The sequence below is a fragment of the Lactuca virosa genome, chromosome 1 (genome assembly GCF_052849685.1).
Source record: "Lactuca virosa cultivar CGN04683 chromosome 1, Lactuca_virosa_CGN04683_v6, whole genome shotgun sequence".
In the NCBI taxonomy this organism is placed as follows: domain Eukaryota; kingdom Viridiplantae; phylum Streptophyta; class Magnoliopsida; order Asterales; family Asteraceae; genus Lactuca; species Lactuca virosa.
The window spans coordinates 68,409,642-68,436,145 of NC_136426.1; the positions used below are offsets into that span (position 1 = coordinate 68,409,642).

Sequence of the window (26,504 nt, forward strand, 5' to 3'; positions counted from 1 at the left end):
TTATCTATCAGAGGATGATTGTATATTTTTAAACATACATTCAGTGATATTTACAATAACAAATAATGTTTATGATATTTTTTAACATTTAAATATAAAGAGTACTACTAGTGATGATAGTATCATTTTTATGAATACATTAATTGATATTATCGTATTTACTTGTGAAACAAATATTATATTTAATTCATATTATATTCAAGCATTAGAAACATGTTGGATGAGTGGTTATGTAATTTGATTTCAAACCAGGAAGTGATGGTATCGGTTCATCTCCAAGAAATGATTAGCACTCCTCATCCGAGTCAAAATAACTCGCTGAATTATCTGAGGTTTAGCAAAAAGGCAAAACAAAAACAAAAAAAAACCTGACAAAAAACCACAAAAAAAACCGAACCGCAAAAACCGAACCGCATAAAAATCGAACGGTGCGGTTTCTAAACTTAAAAAAACTGAAGTTGCGGTTTTCGGTTCAGTTTGGACCAAAAACCGCAACAAACTACACCATGTTCACCCCTACTTTAAGCCTCCTTGATACTAGGGTTGGGTGTGAACCATCAGAAGCACGATATTTTTGGTGCTAACTTCCAAGCAATTTCAAGAAGGATTTCGATCTGATTATCTACTAGCATAATCAAAAGGTATGTTTTCTATACCCTTTTATGATTTTCGAAAATCCTAGGGTTCTTGATATTCAAATTGATTATTGCATTCAATAGTGAAAACTTAGATCCTTATGGTGTATGCAAACTTAGGGTTTTATTTTTCCGCCCAAAATATGATTTCTGTTATATATAAAACCCATCATTTAGATCTTGGCATTTTTATGTCAAATATGAGTTGGTGTTTGGGATTGGGTTTGATTGAGTCATAGATCTGGATAAAGTTAGAAAATTTAACCATTAAGATCCTCTAGATATTCAGATCTGAAAGATCTATGCCCCAGTTGTAAGGATTAAGTTCTTAATGAGATAAGGGGTTGGATTTATGGAGGGTGCAACATGCCTGGTCAAGTTTCTCGATTATTTTTTCCTTATTAGGGCGCGACGCGCCTGGTCTGTTGACAAGTGTTTTTTCTTAACGAAAAATCTAAAATATTCCTTAAATCCACCTATGTCCATAATGGGACTTGAACCCTCGACCTCAAGGACGGAGAGAAACACCTGATACTGTTGGGCTAGAAGCCCTTTGGTTGTTGACTAGTGTTCACATTGACCATTGATCGTTGACTTTTTATGACAAGTTTGACTTTTTGGTCAAACTTTGATGGAATTAAGTATTTAGCTGAGGTTTTACCTCTAATTGTTATTTAGATGGTTTGCATTAACTATTTCGTCTAAAGAGACTGCCTTTGAGATCATGTTGTTGGCTTAGGTGAGTTTTCACACTATATTGCATGTGACATTGTACATTCTTTGTATGACAGTATATAGGTATAGTTAAGGTATGATTACATTAATGAACTAAGATAGTCTTTGTTATGTATGTGCTTGGTTGAGTGTATGATATTGCTATGTGTTATGTTTGGTTGAAGTATTGCTAATATTAGATGATCGTTAAGTGAATGTCATAGGGGTCATGTGTAATTTAAACCAGATAGCCTTAGAACCCTAGTATGACCTTATTGCATGGTTCTTGTTTAAAGTATTGCTTTCGGGTAGGATCATATGTTCGATTGTCTATCTTATTTACTGGCTATGTATGATTATGCATTCATAAGGCGACCGTTAATTATTCGTGATAGCTTTGGTGTGGTTATGTAACAGCTGGGAGTTGGTAGTTGTATGTTGGATGGGAGGCGGTAATTTTGTAAGGGCTGGGAATCGGTAGCTGTATGAAGGCAGTGTGTATATGGTTGATATATATGTTGATATGACATGTTGATCATGTGGATTTGAATCTGAAGTCGAGAGCCCTTGTTTGTATGCATTTTATATATGGTGGAATATATGTTATATTGGGGAACTCACTAAGATTTATGTTTATGTTGTTAAGTTAAATGTTTTTCAAGTTGTTCGAGATAAGGGCACGGTGTGACTGTACATTCACGTCGATGTTATACTGTTGTTCAACTTCCTTTGGTTTTCGTATTTTAACTCTGTTTAAACCTTATACTTTTGAACAAATGGGTGATAATATGTTTTCAAGGAATGGCTTTGAGCATTTGAATGTTTAATCCAATTCTAAATGAAATTTTTTGTTTGAAATTTGAAACGTTACATATAATATTTTTAATTTATTAATTAACAATTAAATTATATATATATATATATATATATATATATATATATATATATCTTAAATTAAATATATATTATAGTTAAATGGGTTGATGTATTGAAAACAAATGAATAGTTTTTATCAACACCACACATTTAATTAAATGGGTAAGAATGATTGACCCATTAAATTTAAATAAGTTCAGAATCTCAATCCAACTCGTTAATTTTAGGTTGGGTTCAGGTTAGACTGATGGGTTGAACCAGCTTTTTCGGCTCTAATTCTATACTTCTAGTCATAAGGATACAATGAATTCTTAAATTCTATAATTTTATCCCATTACTAAGAGCAAACGAAGAAAAATGATTATAATCATTTGGCTTTTATTAGATTAAAATAAGAAAGGCTAAGAATTCAGTATCAAACTAACTAACTAAGACATTTGTTGATTGTTTTTTATGTAAGTTTTGCCTAAAAGTATTAAACCAAATTTTATTGGCAAGAAAAGGTCAAGGACGCAAGGTCCAGCTTTCAAAAGGGCAGAAAAGTAAATCAACAAAGCAATAGTTTTTTTTTCCAAAATGGTAAGTTAAAGAGAGTGAGTGGGTAGGTGTGGATGGGAAAGGCGGTGTTAACGGAATTAAAAAACAGTTTCCGTCATCAAGCTTTTTGAGTGTCATTGAAATTTCGATTCTTGTTATTCATTTATGTTTTAACTTTAGTTATATTTTACTTTGAATGAATTAAAACAACTTTCCTAAAATGAATGTACACCATAGTCAAAAATGTGTTCTGTAACACTTATAGCTTAACTTATTATTTCAAATAAAATTATTTTTAAATTCATCGACCCTCGTCACACATTTACTTTCGATGAATGTTGTAAAGCATATAATGTCATGCCATTGCTGACTAATACTCGTACAATCAATGTTGATACAGAAAGGTCTTATTTTGGGTTTTGAAAGGACATAAAGGTGAACGCAAAAAAGCAATAACTTTCCACAAAAAGAGACGTGAGAGTGGGTAGATGTGTAAAGATGCCAACTGGGAAGTAGTAATACAGTAGTAGTAGTACTACGGTTTGTAAAGTTTTTATGTTTCTTGAATTTATATGTAATCTTTTTCTATTAGCCTATGGAGTACTCATCGTTGATCATAAATATTAATCATAAATATGGGGATATGAAATATGGTGGATGTCATATTGTTTTCTTCTTATCACTACATACAACTATATCTTATCACTACATACAACCACTAAAACACTAAAAATTAATATGAACATCGGTCAACATCATTATAATCATCTTATTTTTTATTATTTAAATGAAAAAATATATTTCTTAATTATTTAAAATGTAGAGAGAGATAGTGAGAGTTAGAAAGAGAAAATAATTAATTAGATGTTGTCTATCGTCCTCCCCACTACAAATGAGCACGACCACTAAGGCTAGAAAGAGTCATAACATTTCTACCACTATGCTAAAACATGTCACATCATACATTTTACTTGCCACCTAAGCTTTTCTTAAAAAACATATACACTTGGATTAAAAAAAAAAAACAAATATAGAAGAACCAATCAGAGCCATTTGTTTTTAGAAAAAAAGAAAAGAAAAAGAAATACAAAAAGAAAGGACAAATAGCAGCCTTCAATTTTTTTTGTTTCTTCATCTCTCTCCTATCGCTAACCAGTTAACGACTTTTCCTTAACACTTCCCTTAGCGCATGCTAGAGGGTGGTGTTTGCCTTGTGCTAGCGAGACTAGGGAGGGTCTTAGCGACCCCCACTCCCACCAGCCTAAGGCTGGAGGGAGTCGGCCACTACGAACGCTCGTTAGGAGCTCGCTAAGCACGCTGCACACTGCCCCTAGCGCGCGCTAGGGGGCTCACTACGGGTGAGTCGCTAGGAGTATAGCGAGAGGAGAGAGAGACTTTGGTTTGCAGTGATTGGTGCTTCGTGCTTTGACCGGATTCCACTTCACATTTGACAAATTCATAAAAAAAATCCCTCCATTTTTGGCGGTTGGGAGGCGTGCAAGCTTGCACTTTTGTTGCAAAATTTGATGTGTTCCTTGGGGGAGAGAAAGGGGAGAGAAAGGGGAAGAAGATAAAAAAAAAGTTACACATTTGGTCCCTAAATTTTCATCAACTTGATATTTTTTGTCCCGGATTTTAAACAACTTTGTACTTTTTGTCCAAAACAAAAACTTTTTTATTTAGTATTATGTTTTAAATTAGTGGAACCTTTTTATTTAAATATTAAGTGTTTGTCTTTAAAAAAATATATAATTTATGTAATATTAAGTGTTTGTGTATTAAAAAAAATAGAATTTATGTAATATTTTGTGTATTAAAAAAATAGAATTTATGTTATATTAAATGTTTGTGTATTGAAAAAAATATAATTCAATTAAATTTGAAAAAGAAAATAAAAAAAATAAAAAAAATGAAGTGCTATGAGTGTTATCATTCCTTATGAAATGCTAAGAATTAAGTGTTAAGACAAAAAAAATGATGGGGCACTCGAAAAAATGACATAACAATGTGTTATAAGTATTACCACTCCTTCTAGCCTAAGAACCATTAGCCACCACTAACCATCGGGATGGTGTTCACGTTAGTGGTTTGGTGCCAAGTGGACAACAAAACTCTCGATGGAGAGTACTCCAGATAGTCTTATATGTAGTCCTGACCCAAATAAGAGAACATGCAAAAGAGGGATGACGACAATGTTTTAAAAACCGGTTTGAACCGGCCGGTCGAACCGGTTGGACCGGGAACCGGGAGAGTGAACGGTTCAACTATCACCGGTTTTATGTCAATTTTTGAACCGGATTGAACCAACCGGTTTTTAGAAAAACCCGGTTGAACCGGTCAAAATAAACCGCTTGAACCGGTTAAACCGAATAAAAACATATAAAAAATAATCATTTACATAATAAACTTTGGTGTTTGTTTTCAAATCTATTTAGTTTCCTCTAAATAAAAACATATGATAAATGTTATAAAGTTTTTTGATATGTTTGTATTCGTCTAAAAATATATTTTGTTTCGTTATTGTATTTTATTTTCTTTTTGACGTATATAGATTGATGTAAAACACTAAAACTTATGGTTATGTGTTATTTTAATGTATTTGGATTCATCTAAAACTTATTTTTTATGTGTATTTTTAATGTTTGAGCTTGTAAACATCAAATTAATGATTTATATATGTATGTATGTGTAGAAAAATAGGAAAAAACATGAAAAATATTAAAACCGGTTGACCCGATGGTCGAACCGGTTAAACCGATCGAACCGCAAACCGGTCACCATACCGGTTCAACTAAAAAACCGGTTTTTAAAACATTGGATGACGGCCATATTTTGAAGGCCTATACAATTTGTCATTTAGCCCTAAATCTAGTAAATATATAATTGTCTATTTGTCGATTTACAAATTAAAATTTTAAAATTTGTAACTTCCAAATTATATATATATATATATATATATATATATATATATATATATATATATATATATATATATATATATATATATATAAAATAGAATTCAGAAATAGTTAAAAAGATGAGTAGATAAATATGATCAATATATAATAGAATTCTAAAACAATCCAAAAGATCAGTAGAGATGATTAGAAACTGGAACCCGACCAAATTAAGAATCGTATTAGTTTATACAGTTTGTTATCAGGTTTTGTTTTTGCATGTATTTGGTATTATCGAGTCTAATTCCATGGATTTTCCCAAAAATACCATCTTAGTAACGAGAATTGTATTGGGCATATAGCATGTGTTTTGTTTTCTCTTGCTTTCTCATCAATGCTATATAAGAACTAACAATCCTAACTTAAGATAAAATTACATTAAAGGAAAACTGCAATAAAGTTCCTACATATTGGTCTCATAATCGATTTAGTCTTTATATCTTTTTTTTATTCAATTAAGTCCCAAAAACCAGTAATCGTATTCAATTTAACCCTTTTACCCGGTCAACAGGTCATCCAACTTTCAAAATTACATTTTTGGCATAGATTTCAAAATTTATTACAAATTTGGTCCAAAATATAGACTTTTGGCTCAAATTTTAAATTTTATTCCAAATTTGGTCCAAAATTTATCATTTTTGCCCAAATTTTAGAATTTTGTTATGAATTCATCATAACCTTAGTTTTTTTACAACTTTTTTTCTCAAAATTTTGTTTCTAATATGTTTTTACTTTATAAAATCATATTTATACAAAAAAAAACATATTTTCACATAAAAAAATCTTACATTTTCTATATAAAAACCTTTTTTTTTTAAAAAAAAAACTTTTTTGTATATGAAATACCTATTTATAAAAATAGGTATTTATAAGTACATAAATATATACAAATCCATTTTTATAATAAAATAGGTGTTTGTATACATTTTTTTTATAAAAATGGATTTGTATATATTTATATACTTAATAAATACCTATTTTTATAAATAGACATTTCGTGTAACAGCCCAAATTTCCAATAAAAAAAATTTCATTTTAACTAACCAAATCATTTTCCATAAGATATAAAATTTCAATCACATTTGTTTTCAAAATTCATAACATAAGATAAATTATTCATATTATCAGAGTGTCCCAAATAAAACGTCAGAGAGTGTATGTTGCGTCATCAAGCCGGGCTCTTGCCCTTAGATCCTGAAGTACTTGAAACAACCAACAAACTGTAAGTTAAGGGTTAGTGAGTTCCCCAAAGCATACCCCACACAATCCGCATAATCACATAAACCATATTAGCCATATCAGCTACATAAACCACATAAGCCATGCATACACACATATAAGGATGCCGTGGAAACCCTCCAAAGTATTACTCCAAGATGTCGTGGGCTCCCCCAAGGTCTTATACCTATATGTCATGGGCTCCCCCCATGGTCTTTAACTGGAATGCCATAGGCTCCTCCCATGGTCTGATATCCAACTGCCACGGGCTCCCCCCCGGGGGTCTTCCATGCAAATAACACAGAGTCAACTAGCGTAGCACATATCACATAAATAACTAGCATACTACATAACACATATATACGCATATAGGGATGCTGTGGGCTCCCTCCAGGGTCTTACTCCAGGATGTTGTGGGCTCCCCCAGGGTCTTATACTTATGTGTCATGGGCTCCCCCCATGGTCTAATATCCCACTGCCACGGGCTCCCCTCGGGGTCTTCCATGTCTAACCAATAAGGTACTAGCACATTCACATACATACTTACTATGAAATAAATAATTATTCCACAATAATCATCACAACTAACTGAATGGGCCGGCCTTGGTGCCTTCGACCCATTGGTATGGTGAGGACACTCACCTCTCAAGGAATGTTGAACTGATAAGATCAAATCCCAACTCACAGCTCCAACTCAACTGCCTACAACCATCATGTGACTAACTTTGTCAAAATCCCGAAATACCAAAGATACCCTTAAAGTCAAACTTGGTCAACCATGGTCAAAGTCAAAGTCAACAGTCAAGGTCAACAGTCCATGTTGACCTAACTCGTCGAGTGCACTTGCTGACTCGTCGAGTTCCTTCATTTCTCAGAAGACCGGGGAAAAACCCTAGTCAACTCGCCGAGTTGACAGGACAACTCTTCGAGTTCGCATGGTGTCCATAGGATCGAGGAAACCCGAGTCAACTCGCCGAGTTGGCAGGGCAACTCGTCAAGTTTTCCTAGTCTTAACACATTCAGCCACTTTTCCAGCGAGTCCAAAGCCCCAAACTACAGATATGATCCCCTAGGGTGAAGATACCATGTAAAGTTGCTAACTTTACGTCCATGCATGACATTAAGGGGGCTAAAACACTCAAACATAACTTATTAAGGGATTTAGGGCATGAAGGAGGGCCAAGACTTAACAAAGATGGCAACTTTAAGTCCATGGAGGCCCTAAGATGTCCAGATCTGAATTCATAGCTTCAATACATGCTCAAATCCAAGAATGAGCCAAGTATAAGCTAAAAATGACACTAAACCCTCTAATGGGGAGATCTAGCAAATGAATGATCAAGGTTTCTGTGACAACCGTCAATTTTTGGTCAAGTCAAAGTCAACCAAAGTCAACAAGTCAAACCGGTCAACTCATCTAACCCTTGTATATTAGGGTTTCCATTGTGATTCTTATTGTACTACTCGCAATCTTAATACAAAATATCACTTAGAGTTTTCACGTGTTCGGAAATTCTAAACCCTAATCAGGGTAAGTGATGAATCTATTCGATAAAACATTATTCCTTAACCCCTCGGGAGCGTGTAACATTTATAACAAGGCTTAACAGAGTGTACAAACCTTGAGTTACGAAGCCAAACACTTAAAAAGGTCGCAAACAAAGTCTCTCTCAACCTCTTTCACTCTATCTCTCCCAAATCTCTCTCTGTATGAGAAATTTCTCCAAGTGTGTGAAATCTCTCTCTGTATAAGAAATCTCTCCAAGTGTGTAAAATCTCTCCCAAATCTCTCTCAAAATCCCAATCAACTTTTTATAATCACTCGGGGCATCCCGACCCTTAATTTAGTCGAAAACTGCTCGAAAACGGAAGTTTACGCGAAAAACAGTTTTAAGGAGCCGAACCCTCTTAAGGAGCCGAACCCTCTTAGGAACCGAACCTCCCTTAAGGAACTAAAACCCCTAAGAAGAGAAACCCTAAGAAGCCTCCTGGACCGAATAGCCTTAAGAACCGAACTAGGAGGACCGAAACGAAGCTGCTGATCCGATCTGCTAAACCGAACCCTCGCCTTCGGTCCCTTCTGGTGAGTTTGCCTGCGAGGCTCGGACCGAACCTCTTACTCTCGGTTCCAATGCACCAACCGAACCCTACCTTCGGTTCTAACCCTCTCAAGACCCAACCTTCGGCCAGACTTCGGAAATTAGCATTTTCTTCCCGGTTTTTGACCCAATCTTCGTTTTAAGCCTGTTTTTCGTGATTTTAACCCGGGATTTTCACCAAAACTCGTAATTTAATATAAGAGACCCTAAATATTAATTTTTAATCATATTTTTGGGGGAAATCCTTGTCCAAGAAAAAAATCTATTAAGTTAGATTTTGGGGTAGAGTGTTGACTTTATCTAGAGTATGACACAAGCAACCTCCCCCATACCTTCATAGTACAACCCTCAGTCACTATTCCCCCTACCTAGTCAACTATTTGTCCTTTGACACCCCTCCTCCAGCTGTAAAGGTTCACCAAAAGCTGAAAATCTCCTCTCTCCTCCCATTTCACTCACTTTTCACCAAAGAGCAAAACACATTCTCTCTCACTTCCTCTCACCAAGAATTCGAGATTCAAGGCTGATCTTGAGCTCTCCACACACCTTGGTAAGTAAATCTCTTCCCACACTTGATTTCCTTACACTTCTTCACTCAAATCATGAGTTCCTTACACAAATATCGTCATATTTGTTGTTAGATCTTCGAATCTTCAAGCATCATCTAAGTGTTCTTGAGTTGAACACTTCTTTTTCTCCATCATCCGTCTACTGAAATCACTCGAGGTGAGTTCATACCCCCACATTTTCATGTTTTCTTCAAGTTTCAGGGGGGGAATACAAGTTAAAACACCAAAAACTTAACTAAACTCAAACAACAGCTTTCATCAGAAAAGTTGAGTCTTATTCACGGACTGTTTTGACTATCTTAAACTTAATATATTTCAAAACTGTTTAATATGCAAATAGTTCAGATTCATACCTTTAAAATGACTACTTGCACATCTCCATATGATTTTTCTACGATTTATGGTGATTTTTACAAAACTGTCTATCATTTCAGAAATGAATTCGGACCAGTCTGTGAATATGAACATTTTAACACAAGTTAAAGACTTCTAAAAATCATAATAAAAATTATGAATAAACTAGACACATTTTGTGAACTCTCAGAATTTACGGATTCAGTTTTCGACTTCGTATTATTTGTCTATGATTTTTCTAAAACAGTGCAGAAAGGTTAAAAACTAGTTAACAGCTTACAACTTTCATAACACTTTGTAGTATGTTGAGCAAAGTGTATAACCATAAGTTCTAAATATTGAATGTATTTTCTTGTTAGTTTATCATCATAAACTGAAATTTAGTCATCCATGATAAGGATTCTTCATTCATTTCGAACACATATAATAAACTATAATAAGCATAGTTTATGGATTTTTACTACATGAGAAAGGTTTTACTCTCAAAACAAATGGGGTTTTCATATACTACATAATAGTATAGTTTATGTTTCATACACAACACCAACAATTATGTTAAACTATAATAGGTATAGTTTATGTTTCATTAACCAGTCAAACTCATTACCAAGGGGTTTTCAGTTCAGTTCACGTAAATCTGTTAATGAATAAATTTGTGAGACATTCGCTTCGTGTTACCTTCATAGTAACAAAGTCAAAAGTCCTGTGAATTGTAACCAGAGTCTCTTGTAGGGAGAACGTGATACTTGTGTATAGATCTATATTGGGTCTGACAAACCCACACCTGAGCTGCATGCAACAGCTAGATCGGCAGGTCTGAGGTGACAAGTGTCATTTAACTTGCGACGCCTGAAGAATGTCGTATTACGAGGCCGACTGAGTCATAGCATGGTTATAATAACTCGCAGGGGGTATTAACAAAACATAAGATTTACGGGTTTTACTTATAAATTAAACGAGTTTATGTCGATTTAAACTTGCATGAATTACTTTAAGTATGGAAAAATATTTGTACATTTCGGTCTTGGAATTTAAGACAACACATCACTTTTGTAAAGAAAATATTGGATTTTCTGGAATCATACTCTATCGTTTTTACAAGGAAAACGGCTTTTTCCTCAAACAAAACTCTTATGAACTCACCAACTTAATTGTTGACACTTTTCAAAACTACTTGTATTCTCAGGAAATCAGTGAAACAGGAAACCAACAGCATTTTGAGGATGGGACATTAAATCGTCAAACAGTTCATTTTGTCATCATAATGTAATTGATTTTGAAACATGTAAACATATACTATGGTGTAACCTTTTCAATTATATTTATGATGGTTGTATTTACTTTGAGCACTATTATACTCGTTGTTGTGATACTATACATGAAGTCCTCCACCCCCGGACGTTTCCGCCATCCTTGGTTTGGGGGTGTGACAAATTGGTATCAGAGCATTGTTTATAGTGAACCAAGTATATCAAACCACATAAGATATACAAACTATAAATGCATTGGGACTAAAGTCTCTGATTTAACATTTTCAAATGACTATACTTTTAGAAATAAATAGTTTCTTGTTAAAAGTATACATGCATGCATACATACTAAGGTCAGCATCATACTAGAACAAAACAAAAGTGGTGATTGTTGAGCGGCACAAGTTGGCTTGGGGATGTATAGTCAGGTCTGGGAATGACATAGCCTGATCAACTATGTCTAACACAGAAGTGATTAACATATGCCCAGGAATGGTTGTGGTGTTGCAACAAGTCTAAAAACTTACCAACTCTACTTACCCAGAAACGTTAAGAACATAAGTCAAACATTTAAAATACTATATGAGTATTTTGTGCTACTATAACTAACTTATGTGAAAACTAAAGACCCCTATTAGTAGGTCTATAATGACTGAGTGCATACGCTAAGGTTATACATAATTAAAGATATTATAGACTCAGAATCTATGACTATGGCTCTACTTCCTGTTCCTTGTTTGGTTGTGGACTTAGAGTAGAGTCATTTATTCGAAGGTCTGTTCTATCTCAGAGTATGTATAACTGGTATGCACTATGTGGTTATAGACGTGACTAATAAGGATCACCCCTATAAGTAATTATAGGATTAGACGCCTATTAATTATCTCTTCTACCCCTATTCTCGCACAAGCAACGTGACGGAAGCTCAACTACCATGAGACCCCCTATTCTCCTAACCAGGAAGATGGTGGTTAGAACGAAGAAAGCCCCGAAGAGGATCCTGAGGAAATAATAGAGTAAGACCCCAAAGACAATTCAGATGAGGATCCGGAGGATGCGAAACCAAAAGAAGGCAAGGACAAAGAAGAAATAGGAGAAGATCCTGACGAAGAGCCCGAGGTCTACAATACACCCTCCAGTTGCCACACCCCGACGAGGCCTCCATGGTCCGACACCTCAATAAGCCGTAGATCTACAGAGACGGAGTTAGGAACAAGGTTAACACCCTCCCTATGACATGGATGAGGATTCTACAACCTCAACAGAGGAGGATTAGTAGACAGGGCTCTCCTTGTCATAATACGCTACATCACTCACTTAAGCGTACAAACACGAGCATCGGTCAGTCGAAATCATGGAGGTTGGCACTACCATCAAGATCACCGCAATTCGCCTTCGTCACCTGGATGGAGACCATGAACAGATCGGAAACCACATCAAAGCCTTCAGAGGGAAGTGACCGCAACCCGAGCCGAAATTAGGAGTATCGGGAACTTCACATAGCGTTAGAGAAAACGCGTGGTAAAAGCAGAACATCAAATGGCAGAAGCCAGGGTAGAGGATAAGACAATACAGACTTACATGTATTCATTCTATGACCCACGGAACATCACCCACCACGAGTAGTGTGTACACTACTGACATATCATTACAGACTCAAACTCCTGTCGTGCGTTTGAACACCGCCCCGTCCTATACATGAATTCGACCCTCCAAATTTAGAGACTACACTATTCAAGGGGTCGTGTCACCGTAAAAAAATTTCCCATTTCATTAACAAAATGTAGACCTGTTTAAAGGTCAAATTTTCCTGAACCCTATGCACCAGATTATATCAATAAAAATTGGCATGCATTTCATTTCATTAGGTGCTTACCATACATTTCATAACTTGGTATTACAAACGATTTACTTATGATAACTCTAAAAGTACTTAATGTATACCTCAAGGTTATGTGTAATTAGGAGACGATCGACTTAGAAATGGTGAGTCCGCCTTGGGTCCTGTTCCTTGTTTGGTTGTAGGTTCAGGGCAGACTCATTAAGTTCAACGACCTATTGGACCTTAATTATACACGACTGGTATATGTCAAGTGATCTTAGGAGGAGACCAAGCTTGGAACAAATCACAAGATTACATTCGAATCACTACTAAACTCATAAATTCATTCATATGGGCTTTCTTTATGAATTGCATGCAAGATACTTTTAAGTCGATAGTTCAATAACATCCGACTTGTCACTGCTATTGGAAATTTACCGTCTGTTCGGCTTTACAAACTTATGACGGAACTTAGATAACTTAGTTTAAACTACACTCGACTTATACCACTACTAAAAGACTTACATTCATTACGTCGTTAAACCTTATGGTTGAAAGATGTCTTCTTCGTAGACCTATAGGGTGCGATCATACCAACACTAATGCACCGGATCCCATCAGAACTCCGCAGTTAAGCGTGCTTGGGCGAGTATAGTACTAGTTTGCACAAACTTAACACACGTACAAAACTTACCCACCACCATAACCCCATCCCAAGAATGTTTAGCAGAAACATGGAGAATAGTTCAGCAAAGTGCGAAATTTACATATGTGTATATAAATTGTGAGAATGTATCTAGTAATAATCATCTCTACTCACGAGATCGTTTCTCGCCATGCAACAGAATTATGTCTTCACAAGGAGGTAACCAGTCAACTAGCAAGGCACCAATTCTACAAATAGACTCTACAACTTTTCAAGTTGCAGTCACAGCAGCCGTGACAGCCGCCATGGCGCAAATCAATGCTAACAATGCCAGCGGAGGTGGAAGCGGTGCCGGAAATACTAATTGCTGTAACAATAAGGGACACCAGCGAGTGTCTACCAACAAAGACGCCTCAGACTACAAACCTAAGAGTAATAATTGAAAGTTTTGGAACAAAAAGGAGCGCAACCTATCTCAAAGATTTGCTAAAAGACAACAACCCATGGCCGCCCCTGCCATTACAATAGCAGTCACGACACATGCCTCGGCATCAGCCACAACAATTGTCACCCAAGCACCGGCCAGACCATATAATGGATCACTCCCAGAATGCAACAAGTGTAACTTCCATCATACTGGGGTTTGCCGGGAGATGCATTGCAAAAATTGCAACAGGAAGGGACACACTGTCCGTTTCTGTAAGGCACCGGCGCAACCCATCAACCAGGTCCCCGACATTGGAATAAGCCGAGCTTGTTACAAATGTGGTGAAGCGGGACACTTTAAGAGAGACTGCCCAAGGATAAGGAAGACTGGTGATGGTGGAAGGGCGCTTATGATCACCGCATGAGAAACTTCCCCAGAACCGCCCGTAAATACCAGTACGTGTTTCTAACATCAACGTTTAGATTTTAAATTTTTTTTACTAAAAATTAGCATCGATTAAAGTATATCAACCATAAACCTCGAGAACACGACAAAACCTGAATAAGTCTTATCTCCTATATAAAAACACAGGGTTTTTACTAGTGAATCTATGAGGGCTAGTGTAAACATTATGGCCATATATCATTAAGATTCTATGGACTTAGAATGTGTAATTCCGCCTTATTTCCTGTTCCTTGTTTGGTTGTGGGCTTAAGGCGGAGTTACTCATTCGACTGCCCTTGTAATCTTAAGGATATACGACTAGTTTACACCAAGCGATTATAAAAGATCTGGTAGGACTTATATTCCAAATTTCATCACAAATTGTTGAAGCATTCGTAATACTAGAACTTACTAACTACAACCTGGAATATTCGTAATGGTAACAACAAGGATAAAACGGGGAGCATAAAGGCACACATTGAATACACTATCATTCCAAAACAATAACTCCTTTTAAATCGACTCAGCTCAAGTTACAATAAGAAATTTCCAGGTCGTCATGTAACACCAGGCGGATTGGTCCCCACCATATCAATTTCTTGTACTACGAAAAGTTCTCACATCTTTCCCCAACTCTCGAAGTCCCAGTCAAAGTGCAAATTTCAGGACGAAATTCTTTCTAACGGGGGGATGATGTGACAACCGTCAATTTTTGGTCAAGTCAAAGTCAACCAAAGTCAACAAGTCAAACCGGTCAACTCATCTAACCCTTGTATGTTAGGGTTTCCATTGTGATTCTTATTGTAATACTCGCAATCTTAACACAAAGTATCACTTAGAGTTTTCACGTGTTCGGAAATTCTAAACCCTAATCAGGGTAAGTGATGAATCTATTCGATAAAACATTATTCCTTAACCCCTCGGGAGCGTATAACGTTCATAACAAGGCTTAACAGAGTGTACAAACCTTGACTTACGAAGCCAAACACTTAAAAAGGTCGCAAACGAAGTCCCTCTCAACCTCTTTCACTTTATCTCTCCCAAATCTCTCTCTGTATGAGAAATCTCTCCAAGTGTGTGAAATCTCTCCCAAATCTCTCTCTGTATGAGAAATCTCTCCAAGTGTGTAAAATCTCTCCCAAATCTCTCTCAAAATCCCTCTCAACTTTTTATAATCACTCGGGGCATCCCGACCCTTACTTTAGTCGAAAACTGCTCGAAAACGGAAGTTTACGCGAAAAATAGCTTTAAGGAGCCGAACCCTCTTAAGGAGCCGGACCCTCTTAAGGAGCCGAACCCTCTTAAGGAGCCGAACCCTCTTAGGAACCGAACCTCCCTTAAGGAACCGAAACCCCTAAGAAGAGAAACCCTAAGAAGCCTCCTGGACCGAACAGCCTTAAGAACCGAACTAGGAGGACCGAACCGAAGCTGCTGATCCGATCTGCTGAACCGAACCCTCGCCTTCGGTCCCTTCTGGTGAGTTCGCCTGCGAGGCTCGGACCGAACCTCTTACTCTCGGTTCCAATGCACCAACCGAACCCTACCTTCGGTTATAACCCTCTCAAGACCCAACCTTCGGCCAGACTTCGGAAATTAGCATTTTCTTCCCGGTTTTTGACCCAATCTTCGTTTTAAGCCCGTTTTTCGTGATTTTAACGTAGGATTTTCACCAAAACTCGTAATTTAATATAAGAGACCCTAAATATTAATTTTTAATCATATTTTTGGGGGAAATCCTTGACCAAGAATAAAATCTATTAAGTTAGATTTTGGGGTAAAGTGTTGACTTTATCTAGAGTATGACACAAGCAACCTCCCCCATACCTTCATAGTACAACCCTCAGTCACTATTCCCCCTACCTAGTCAACTATTTGTCCTTTGACACCCCTCCTCCAGCTGTAAAGGTTCACCAAAAGCTGAAAATCTCCTCTCTCCTCCCATTTCACTCACTTTTCACCAAAGAGCAAAACACATTCTCTTTCACTTCCTCTCACCAAGAATTCGAGATCCAAGGCTGATCTTGAGCTCTCCACACACCTTGGTAAGTAAATCTCTTCCCACACTTGATTTCCTTACACTTCTTCACTCAAATCATGAGTTCCTTACACAAATATCGTCATATTTGTTGTTAGATCTTCGAATCTTCAAGCATCATCTAAGTGTTCTTGAGTTGAACACTTATTTTTCTCCATCATCCGTCTACTGAAATCACTCGAGGTGAGTTCATACCCCCACATTTTCATGTTTTCTTCAAGTTTCAGGGGGGGGGGATACAAGTTAAAACACCAAAAACTTAACTAAACTCAAACAACAGCTTTCATCAGAAAAGTTGAGTCTTATTCACGGACTGTTTTGACTATCTTAAACTTAATATATTTCAAAACTGTTTAATATGCAAATAGTTCAGATTCATACCTTTAAAATGACTACTTGCACATCTCCATATGATTTTTCTACGATTTATGGTGATTTTTACAAAACTGTCTATCATTTCAGAAATGAATTCGGACCAGTCTGTGAATATGAACATTTTAACACAAGTTAAAGACTTCTAAAAATCATAATAAAAATTATGAATAAACTAGACACATTTTGTGAACTCTCAGAATTTACGGATTCAGTTTTCGACTTCGTATTATTTGTCTATGATTTTTCTAAAACAGTGCAGAAAGGTTAAAAACTAGTTAACAGCTTACAACTTTCATAACACTTTGTAGTATGTTGAGCAAAGTGTATAACCATAAGTTCTAAATATTGAATGTATTTTCTTGTTAGTTTATCATCATAAACTGAAATTTAGTCATCCATGATAAGGATTCTTCATTCATTTCGAACACATATAATAAACTATAATAAGCATAGTTTATGGATTTTTACTACATGAGAAAGGTTTTACTCTCAAAACAAATGGGGTTTTCATATACTACATAATAGTATAGTTTATGTTTCATACACAACACCAACAATTATGTTAAACTATAATAGGTATAGTTTATGTTTCATTAACCAGTCAAACTCATTACCAAGGGGTTTTTTTAGTTCAGTTCACGTAAATCTGTTAATGAATAAATTTGTGAGACATTCGCTTCGTGTTACCTTCATAGTAACAAAGTCAAAAGTCCTGTGAATTGTAACCAGAGTCTCTTGTAGGGAGAACGTGATACTTGTGTATAGATCTATATTGGGTCTGACAAACCCACACCTGAGCTGCATGCAACAGCTAGATCGGCAGGTCTGAGGTGACAAGTGTCATTTAATTTGCGACGCCTGAAGAACGTCGTATTACGAGGCCGACTGAGTCATAGCATGGTTATAATAACTCGCAGGGGGTTTTAACAAAACATAAGATTTACGGGTTTTACTTATAAATTAAACGAGTTTATGTCGATTTAAACTTGCATGAATTACTTTAAGTATGGAAAAATATTTGTACATTTCGGTCTTGGAATTTAAGACAACACATCACTTTTGTAAAGAAAATATTGGATTTTCTGGAATCATACTCTATCGTTTTTACAAGGAAAACGGCTTTTTCCTCAAACAAAACTCTTATGAACTCACCAACTTAATTGTTGACACTTTTCAAAACTACTTGTATTCTCAGGAAATCAGTGAAACAGGAAACCAACAGCATTTTGAGGATGGGACATTAAATCGTCAAACAGTTCATTTTGTCATCATAATGTAATTGATTTTGAAACATGTAAACATATACTATGGTGTAACCTTTTCAATTATATTTATGATGGTTGTATTTACTTTGAGCACTATTATACTCGTTGTTGTGATACTATACATGAAGTCCTCCACCCCCGGACGTTTCCGCCATCCTTGGTTTGGGGGTGTGACAGTTTCGACTTTATACCTCAATGTAGTTGCAACACTGGAGGAAATCCCGGATCTACTGCCTTCCACTCAATCAAACCTCTTCAAGCTTCAAGTTCCTTGCAAAAGAGCACCAAAAATCACTCTCCAAGCTCACTCACACGCACACACACAAAATGAGAGGAAATGGGTGAACTAGGGTTTCTCTGGACAAAGGGGGCGATGAGGGAGGCTAACAATGACGCTTAAGGCCTTTAAATAAGGTGCAAACCCTAAAAATTCGGCTTCCCCTTCCTAGAATCAACTCGTCGAGTTGGAGCTCCCCAACTCGTCGAGTTGAGTCCTTATTCCGCGTCCAAATAAATCTCTACACGACGAGTTGGAGCTCTCCAACTCGTCGAGTTCCAGCCCAAAACTCTAAAATATTGAGAACTAAATAATACATGGACCAAGCGTTACATTTCGTATACAAAAAAAGTTTTTTAAAAAAATCTTTTTATATAGAAAATATAAGATTTTTTATGTGAACTTTTTTTTGTATAAATATGATTTTATAAAAAAAACATATTCGGAACTAAATTTTGAGAAAAAAAGGTTGTAAAAAAACTAAAGTTATGATGAGTTCATGACATAATTCTAAATTTTGGGCCAAAAGGGTAAATTTTGGACCAAATTTGTAATAAAATTTAAAATCTTGGCCAAAAGTGTAAATTTTAGACCAAATTTGTAATAAATTTTGAAATCTGGGCTAAAATGTAATTTTTGAAAGTTGGATTACCTGTTGACCGGGTAAAATGGTTAAATTGAATACGATTACCGGTTTTCGGGATTTAATTGAATAAAAAAATATATAAGAACTAAATCAATTATGATGTTAATATGTAAGGACTTTATTACAGTTTTCCCTACATAAAATGCATGTGAAGTGGTTATTTTTTCTGGTTATTCTTATTAGACAAGCTATGTGAAGTGCTTAAGAAAAACATAATCATCACCGAATTGAAGTCATAATTTGAATTGTTAATACATCGTTGCTACCAGATAAGAGATTTGGTGCCGATCATATACTAACAAAACACAGAAGTTGAATACCAACTTTTTCTGTTTAAAGGTTGTTATATCTAATTAGCTATCTTGTATCATATGCATAATGCATTGTATTCAAGCATATGAAAATGGATTCATATTCTTTGTAGCGGACCTAAATCGGAAAAAGAACAAAAGAAATCGATCTATTTAAATTTTAACCTAAAATTTACTTTCAGTTTTTAGTTTGAGATTTCCTAAATCAAAAACTGATGTAGAAAAATTATATACGCCCACCGTGGGGCTCGAGAACCCACGACCACAAGGTTAAGAGCCTTGCGCTCTACCAACTGAGCTAGACGGGCTGTTTGTTAAGTTTCTATCCAAATAATTAATGAATCAAAATAGTAACACTGAGCTAAAAAGAAAGTTAAAACAGTTTAAAAAAACCTTAATCGCCCACCGTGGGGCTCGAACCCACGACCACAAGGTTAAGAGCCTTGCGCTCTACCAACTGAGCTAGACGGGCTACATGTTTGTGAAATTGAGCTAGCGCTATTGAAGTGTGATTATTCCAAGTATTTGTTATCTGCATACGAGCATTCAGTTTCGTATATTGGTTACAACAAAACTAAGTAAATACTTTACTTGTACATAATTTAGCTTTGTCCTCTGTCGTTTAAAAATATTAATATTAAAAATCCATATAATAAATTATCTCAATACTTAAAAGTCACAACAACCAATTAACCACACAATGTAATCCAAATCATTAACATCAAGTTTCATGACAACATAATAATGTCTGCCAACCAAAGTAACCTCTTCATGATGGCCTGCGACAAATCTCGCTGCAATGAACTTCCACCTGTTTAAACGAGACAAATTAGAAAAAAGAAAAAAGAGCATAACCATAAACCAAATATTAGTGTACCAAATAAGAAATAAAATTTAAGTGCGTTGAAATGCCTTTTCCTTAATAAGTGAAATTTATCGTATTTTCAAATGAAATTTTAATTTATTTACCTCGGCATTATCGTACTCAAAGCGAACCAGAAAGGCACATGTGCAACTATCTGTATCATGCAGCTGCCTTTCAACACGTAGGAGTTGTGCATCGGAATAAAGTGCATGATCTTCATTTGCCTGTAAATCAACATCAACAAATAATATGATCATATTTTATTGGTATAAAACTATGAAAATAAGTTAATGTACTTTTTAGCAACCATCTTGCACATTTCTACTAATAAACAATACTATAAGGAAAAGAGATATGTAAAGCATACCCTGAAGCATAGCAAAAGATCACCAACTTTGACTTTGTGACATTCTGAAGGAACCAAGGGTATTGACCTCTCACGAAGTCCCTTTCTTACATTCACCCACTCATCTTGATCATGACTAAAACCAGAAAATCTCACACGAACTTCCTGCACATTTCAAAAAAAAAAAAACTTAAATAAAGACAAGATTGCCCCTGATTCATAATTACACAATCATACTGTCAATTTGTGGTTGTGAGGTCTTACGAGCTCGCCATGGTAAAGAACTCTGAAATTAGTGAAAGCAGCAACATCATACCTGAAAAGTTAGTGAGGAAATTATTACATACATGATAGCCACTTCACAAGGTAACTAATTACCTATAAAAAGAATATATCAGAATCATCAAATATATTTACAGTTACTCACCAAGCACAATCCTTTGCTGACAAGGCTTCAAAAATCAAATCTGAAAGTTCTGCAACTCTTTGAGCTGTAGAAGAATCATAATAATGAAGCATAATTCTTTTCCAGAAGCAAAAAAAAGCATACATATTTGAAATCTGTAACAAATAATTAATAGATGTTTTTTTTTTTTTTTTTTTTTTTTTTAGTTTCATGCTCGATGAGAAAGAAATATAAAATGAACCTTTGGGTGTTTTAGGTTTTTCAGATGCAGCCCATGCTTTTGACAAGGCCACAAGATTTTTTAGAGCATTTGGAGAAGAGTTTATGATTGCAGGCTGCTTTGTCACTTCATTTGAATGAGCCACTGGAGTTTTACTCTTAACAGCTGAAAATAATTGTCTATCAAGGAACCAGGTGTGTACCTATGCAAGGAAGACAACACATGATCATTTGTATGTGTGTGTAGGGAGTAGATAAAAAGGATTAGATAAGTAAAAGAATGTGTAAAACTAACTTGGTCCCATGTTATGCTAGATTTCCCATCTCTATTACCCGAGCAACTGTGTGAGAGAGAGAGAGAAAAGGTTAGAACATGAACAATCTATGCAAAGTTTCAACAGAAATTTTACCTGAATTTGGTTGCAAGTTCTTCACAGAACTCCTGTTGTTGTACTTCTTTACCCCGTTTCCTGTATAAGTTTTCCATTTCCAGGATCTGCCAAATGGAGAGAGAAATGAGAATGTAATATCTTATATAAAGTGTAAACAATATATTCACATCCCACATTTGCATCAACTTCTATCAGGTAGATGTGTAGATGTATTCCTCTTTTATTGGATGTGTCATGTGAGTTCAACAACTTTGCATTCTCGAATATTCTCGTCTCTTACCATGTTAGAATCAGATGAATACTATAATACTACTAATACTGATAAACATTTACCAATAATGATAATGTATATTATGTTTAATAAGCCACCAAAAAAGGACCTACGTTAAGATATAACTGTAGCATACAAACCCAAATAACCATTCAAATCCACATTACCAGACCATAACTAACAATTAACAAAAAACCTCCCTTGGCTCTTTGAGATATAAGGAGCTAATCAATCACATCCAAGGTGTTATATATGATTATATGAATTAGATTTAAGGCAACCTTTTGTGAAGTTTTGGTGATCCCTAATTACAGAAACTTTCACAAATCACAATGGGGGTACAAAGACCCTGAGAAAAAAAATTAAAAATGGATTATGTTACAAAACTAAGGCCACAGTTCTCTATAGAGTTTAATAAGGTGAATTTTTTCAGAGTTTTGGAATGCATAACAATTTTACTGTTTACTGAAAGTCTACTTGAAATCGAAAGTCATTTTCTTTGGGCATGGAGGAGTGATCTTTCTCACTAAAAGGTGATTTCAATAGTCATTTCATATCATTTATTAAACTATATGTGATATGTCCTAAGCTGTGAAATCTTAAGTTTGATCCACCAAGACACGGCTTGATACTGGAATTACCCTTATGTTCATGTCAAAGTGATTTTGTTGCAAATTACAAATCGGCATCAAAATAATAATTTCCCACAATCAATTAGAAAAAAAGTTAAAACAAAAACCCCTGCCTCAACTAAAGCATGAACGATCAAAATTTAACATTTTTTTATCAACAGGTAAAGCATATAGTGGACTACATCCACAACAATTGACATAAATTCTGAACAGTTGTAGAAAATTTCGACGAATACATCACATTTCTGAAAAGGTTTTCCCTATAAATTAGCTATATGATTTATCCAAACTTTTGCATACGAGAGCTAATACTTTCTATTAGCAACATGCAGACAGCGCGCACTGACACATAAGTAGACATGGATTTTTTAGAAGAGGCAATACCTCGGCGAGTGTAAATTCAGAAACATTCTCTGTTTCTGTAGTGTCCATCGGTTCACTTGTCATCGTTGATCGGTTCGGTGTCCGGTAGTGTCGGAATTTAAAGGTTAACAACGATGTTGATGAGTAATTTATGAATTGAAGGCGGATGATATGTATTTAACAGTAGCAGTCATTCGGCAGCTTTTGTCTCCGTCTTCTTTGTTGATCATCACTGCAACTGACCTTAATTTGAGTTAAAACATCGCTATGGATTTGAGCTAGGGTTCCTGATTCTCCGATGAACCCCTACAGTGGGACAGTGTAGCTTCGATCACCGCGCTCCTGCTCATACATCAACACTTTCAGCGTTGGTGGTGTTTGGTGTAACGCTATCAATCACTTTTACATTTTCAGTTTTACTAAATTACTATTGTAACCTCTTTTTTATTTAATGTTGATAAAAAAATAGACAAAATTTCACAATTGGTCCATGTGGTTTACAAAATATCACGCTTTGAGGACTTCCTAGCAAAAAATCATGCCACTGGTCCTTATGGTTTCAGTTCATTGCGCGATTGGTCCTTAACCCTAACCCCGTCACTTTTGTACCGTTATTGCAGGGGTAATTTTGTCTTTTCACCTCGTTGTGCAGCAAACTATATAATGTAAGCCTCACCTTTGTATCCTTCTACTTCTCGTTCTTTTCTTCTGTTCTTCCCTCCCTACTCACATTCTATTCCAAAAAAAAGACGATGGTGATATGCCACTGTGGAAGACCGACGATTTTGGTGACATCGTGGACTGATTTGAACCTAGGTCGTCGATTCTGGTCATGCTCAAGGTTAGGAGGAACATGCAGCTTTTTTGGATGGTTCGACCCTCCCATGTCCCCCTAGGTCAATTGTTGTGATTCTAGGGTTGTTGCATGGAAGAAACAATCTCGAAGCAAGATTGATGATGGTGAAATGGTTACTTTGTCTGAGTTGGTTGTTTTTCTTGGTGTGTTACTTTTTCAAGTAAAAAAATCAAGAAGCTTTTGGGGGGAAATCTGTGATTTGGAATCTGTGTTTTGGTCTCATTTTTGTTATAGCTTTTGAAGGATTTTCCCTGTGATTGTATGTAATGTTGGGACAAGAAAATGTAATGGTTATTATATATAATGTAAGTTTGATGTTTAGTTTTAATGTGAACTGGTATTAGCAAGGAAGCAAATTGTCAATTTGATTGCATGTAAGTGTAAAGTTGATTATTAATGTGCAATAACATAACCAAAAAACTAGTTGCCAAAGTGGCATTACCAAAATTGAAAATGTACTAGTTCAAACATAGTAGACCAAAATATCATTAACCATAATGCATGTAAGTGCAATATCATGTTTACAAACATACAATACCCAAAATACCTATCAAAAGTATTTGTCTCTACAAACATATCATAACCAAACATAGTAGACATGTTAAATACTTAGACATAATAGCAAAAGCATACTTAAAGCTACAAACTAAACTACAACAGCTTTCCCCTTCTTCTGTCCACTCCCCTTTCCAACTTCACTAGGACCTCCTTGTCCCTTGCATGTCCTAGCTGTGACATCCCCAAATTCACGGCCAGAAAAGACCGGTTTAATTTATGCTTTTAAAATAATTTCAGAGTAATCCTTTGATTAAAAGAGTTGCGGAATTTGTTCCAAAAACGAAATATGATAAAATATGATTTACCAAAGCATTTCTTAAAGAAATGTATTTTCATTATATAACAAAACTCGGGATGTCATGTTCCGATACATACCAAAAGCATAAACGGCACATTATAAGCCTTACAACAGTTATATACACTACAGGCCTATAATCAAAATATCTTGATAAGTCGTTCAACTTATGCTCTCGCGCCACTACCTGTAATACAAAGAAAACTGAGTGGGTCAGGCTTGGGAGCCTGGTGAGCATATAGGGTTTTCAACCCACAATAAATAAATTTATTAATTTCATCAAACAACAATAACCCGATTACCCATTCCTGTTATCCTCACTTTACGTCCCTAAAACAACTATCACAAGGGACCCAGTCTAAGGATTTTCATCGGGGCGACAACACTGCTCTGGGGGTTTCCCAGCAATTTATGTCAAATAAGGCCACCATGTGGGGGATGGAGTACAACAAATGAACACCCAAGCTCATTAACACCTACAGGTTGCGAGCCTGCCAGCGTTCCACGGGACTATCTAGAAAAGTCTGTAGTCGTCATCCATACTCCGCTAGATGACTGGATCACAATAACATCGAGGTCTCTCATCATTTTATTTCATCACACATCAACTATCTACCCATGTTTTACCCAACATTTTTGTAGATAAAAATACATATACATTTTAAAACCTGTATAAAATATTCATTCAACATTCATCTCAAATAAACAAACAATATAATTACACATAGCACGTATTTTATAGAAAATATTTCATATTTATGTGTAAGATGAAAGTGACTACACACTCACTTGATTTAACGATAATCGGGCAGCACTTCGTTTCCGATGAAACCAGGAGCTTTAATGAAAAATCGGGCTTTCGAAGGTTGAGCTTCAAAACCGAAAAGATAAATTTCTCGGCTCTTCGGGCACTACGGAACGTGTTTCGGGTGTTAGGTATGATATCGGGGCTTCGGGGGAATTCGAAATTATAAAAATATTTTTTAAGGGGTGGAAAATGTGAATTTTCTAAAGTTACCCAGGAGGTCTCGCACCCCCTTTATATAGGTGCGAGGTTCGGAGCTCTGGCCGAAAGAAGGGACACGCAGCAGCAGCAGCGAGGCTCGGATGTGAGGGGAGTCATCGACACGCGTCGGATGCGAGGGCGAGGCACGTGGCTCGCTTCAGATCTGCCACCGGTGCGAGGTGCGTCGAGTTCTTACTGGGCCGCACCTTCGGTCGAATCAGAAACGAGCATGTGGCGTACACGAGGCGGCCTCGCATGCGAGGTGACGTGGCCGAACCCCAGCCATGCGAAATTCCTCGGTTTTAGCATTTTTCTCGAATTTTGTGTCCCAAACTTCTAAAACACATAACTTTCACATACGAACTCCGTTTTTGACGTTCTTTATATGCACGCGTAGGTAAAATTATGCTCTACAACTTTCGTTTAGACTCCGTCAGCTATTTTTGACTTTATTTTTAATATTATTATTTTTAACAGACCGGGACAGGAAAATCCGTTAAAAATTCATAACTTCTTCAGCCGACGTCCGTTTTCGTCTGTCTTTTTACCGTTGTACTACTATTGACGAGACCTTCGATTCTCGTTTAGGTTGTGTCGGCTAAAAATCACTCGATCCAAAATTCGAGTTTTTAGCTGTCTACTGCTAAGCTGAAAATTAGAAAAATCATAACTTCCTCATACGAAGTCAGATTTGGACGTTCTTTTTATGAAAATTCTCGGTTTAACGAATACTACGATTTTTGTTTAGATCGCTAAGGCTAAAAATCGTTCTATAGTAAATTCACTATTTACGTCACGTAGTGGCGTACCGGTTCTGTCGCGAAACTTTGACAAGTCA

The 26,504-nt window shown here is 36.0% G+C and overlaps 1 protein-coding gene and 2 non-coding genes across 3 annotated transcripts; all 3 read right to left on the minus strand.

The window, feature by feature from the left end:
- Positions 1 to 19,690: 19,690 nt before the first annotated feature.
- On the minus strand, positions 19,691 to 19,765 carry TRNAK-CUU (transfer RNA lysine (anticodon CUU)). Its single transcript has one exon. It is a non-coding gene; the product is annotated as a tRNA-Lys (tRNA).
- Positions 19,766 to 19,856: 91 nt separating this feature from the next.
- TRNAK-CUU (transfer RNA lysine (anticodon CUU)) lies at positions 19,857 to 19,929 on the minus strand. The gene has a single exon. It is a non-coding gene; the product is annotated as a tRNA-Lys (tRNA).
- A 146-nt stretch (positions 19,930 to 20,075) lies between these two features.
- Positions 20,076 to 23,353, minus strand: SHH1 (SAWADEE HOMEODOMAIN protein). The gene is made up of 9 exons (XM_079074852.1): positions 22,973 to 23,353; positions 21,704 to 21,789; positions 21,589 to 21,634; positions 21,316 to 21,496; positions 21,096 to 21,159; positions 20,933 to 20,984; positions 20,690 to 20,833; positions 20,427 to 20,546; positions 20,076 to 20,268 (listed from the first exon to the last, which is right to left on the minus strand). The coding sequence occupies exons 1-9, from the start codon at positions 23,033 to 23,035 to the stop codon at positions 20,227 to 20,229; spliced, it is 798 nt and encodes a 265-aa protein (XP_078930978.1). The 5' UTR covers positions 23,036 to 23,353; the 3' UTR covers positions 20,076 to 20,226.
- Positions 23,354 to 26,504: the final 3,151 nt, after the last annotated feature.

Bases quoted from the DNA above. Each gene is read 5' to 3' on its own strand.
- SHH1 (XM_079074852.1), bottom strand. From the start codon at position 23,035: ATGACAAGTGAACCGATGGACACTACAGAAACAGAGAATGTTTCTGAA. The intron at 21,790-22,972 runs GTATTGCCTCTT...TCCATTTGGCAG, and splicing joins CTGAATTTACACTCGCCGAG to ATCCTGGAAATGGAAAACTT. The intron at 21,635-21,703 runs GTAAAATTTCTG...TCTCTCACACAG, and splicing joins GAACTTGCAACCAAATTCAG to TTGCTCGGGTAATAGAGATG.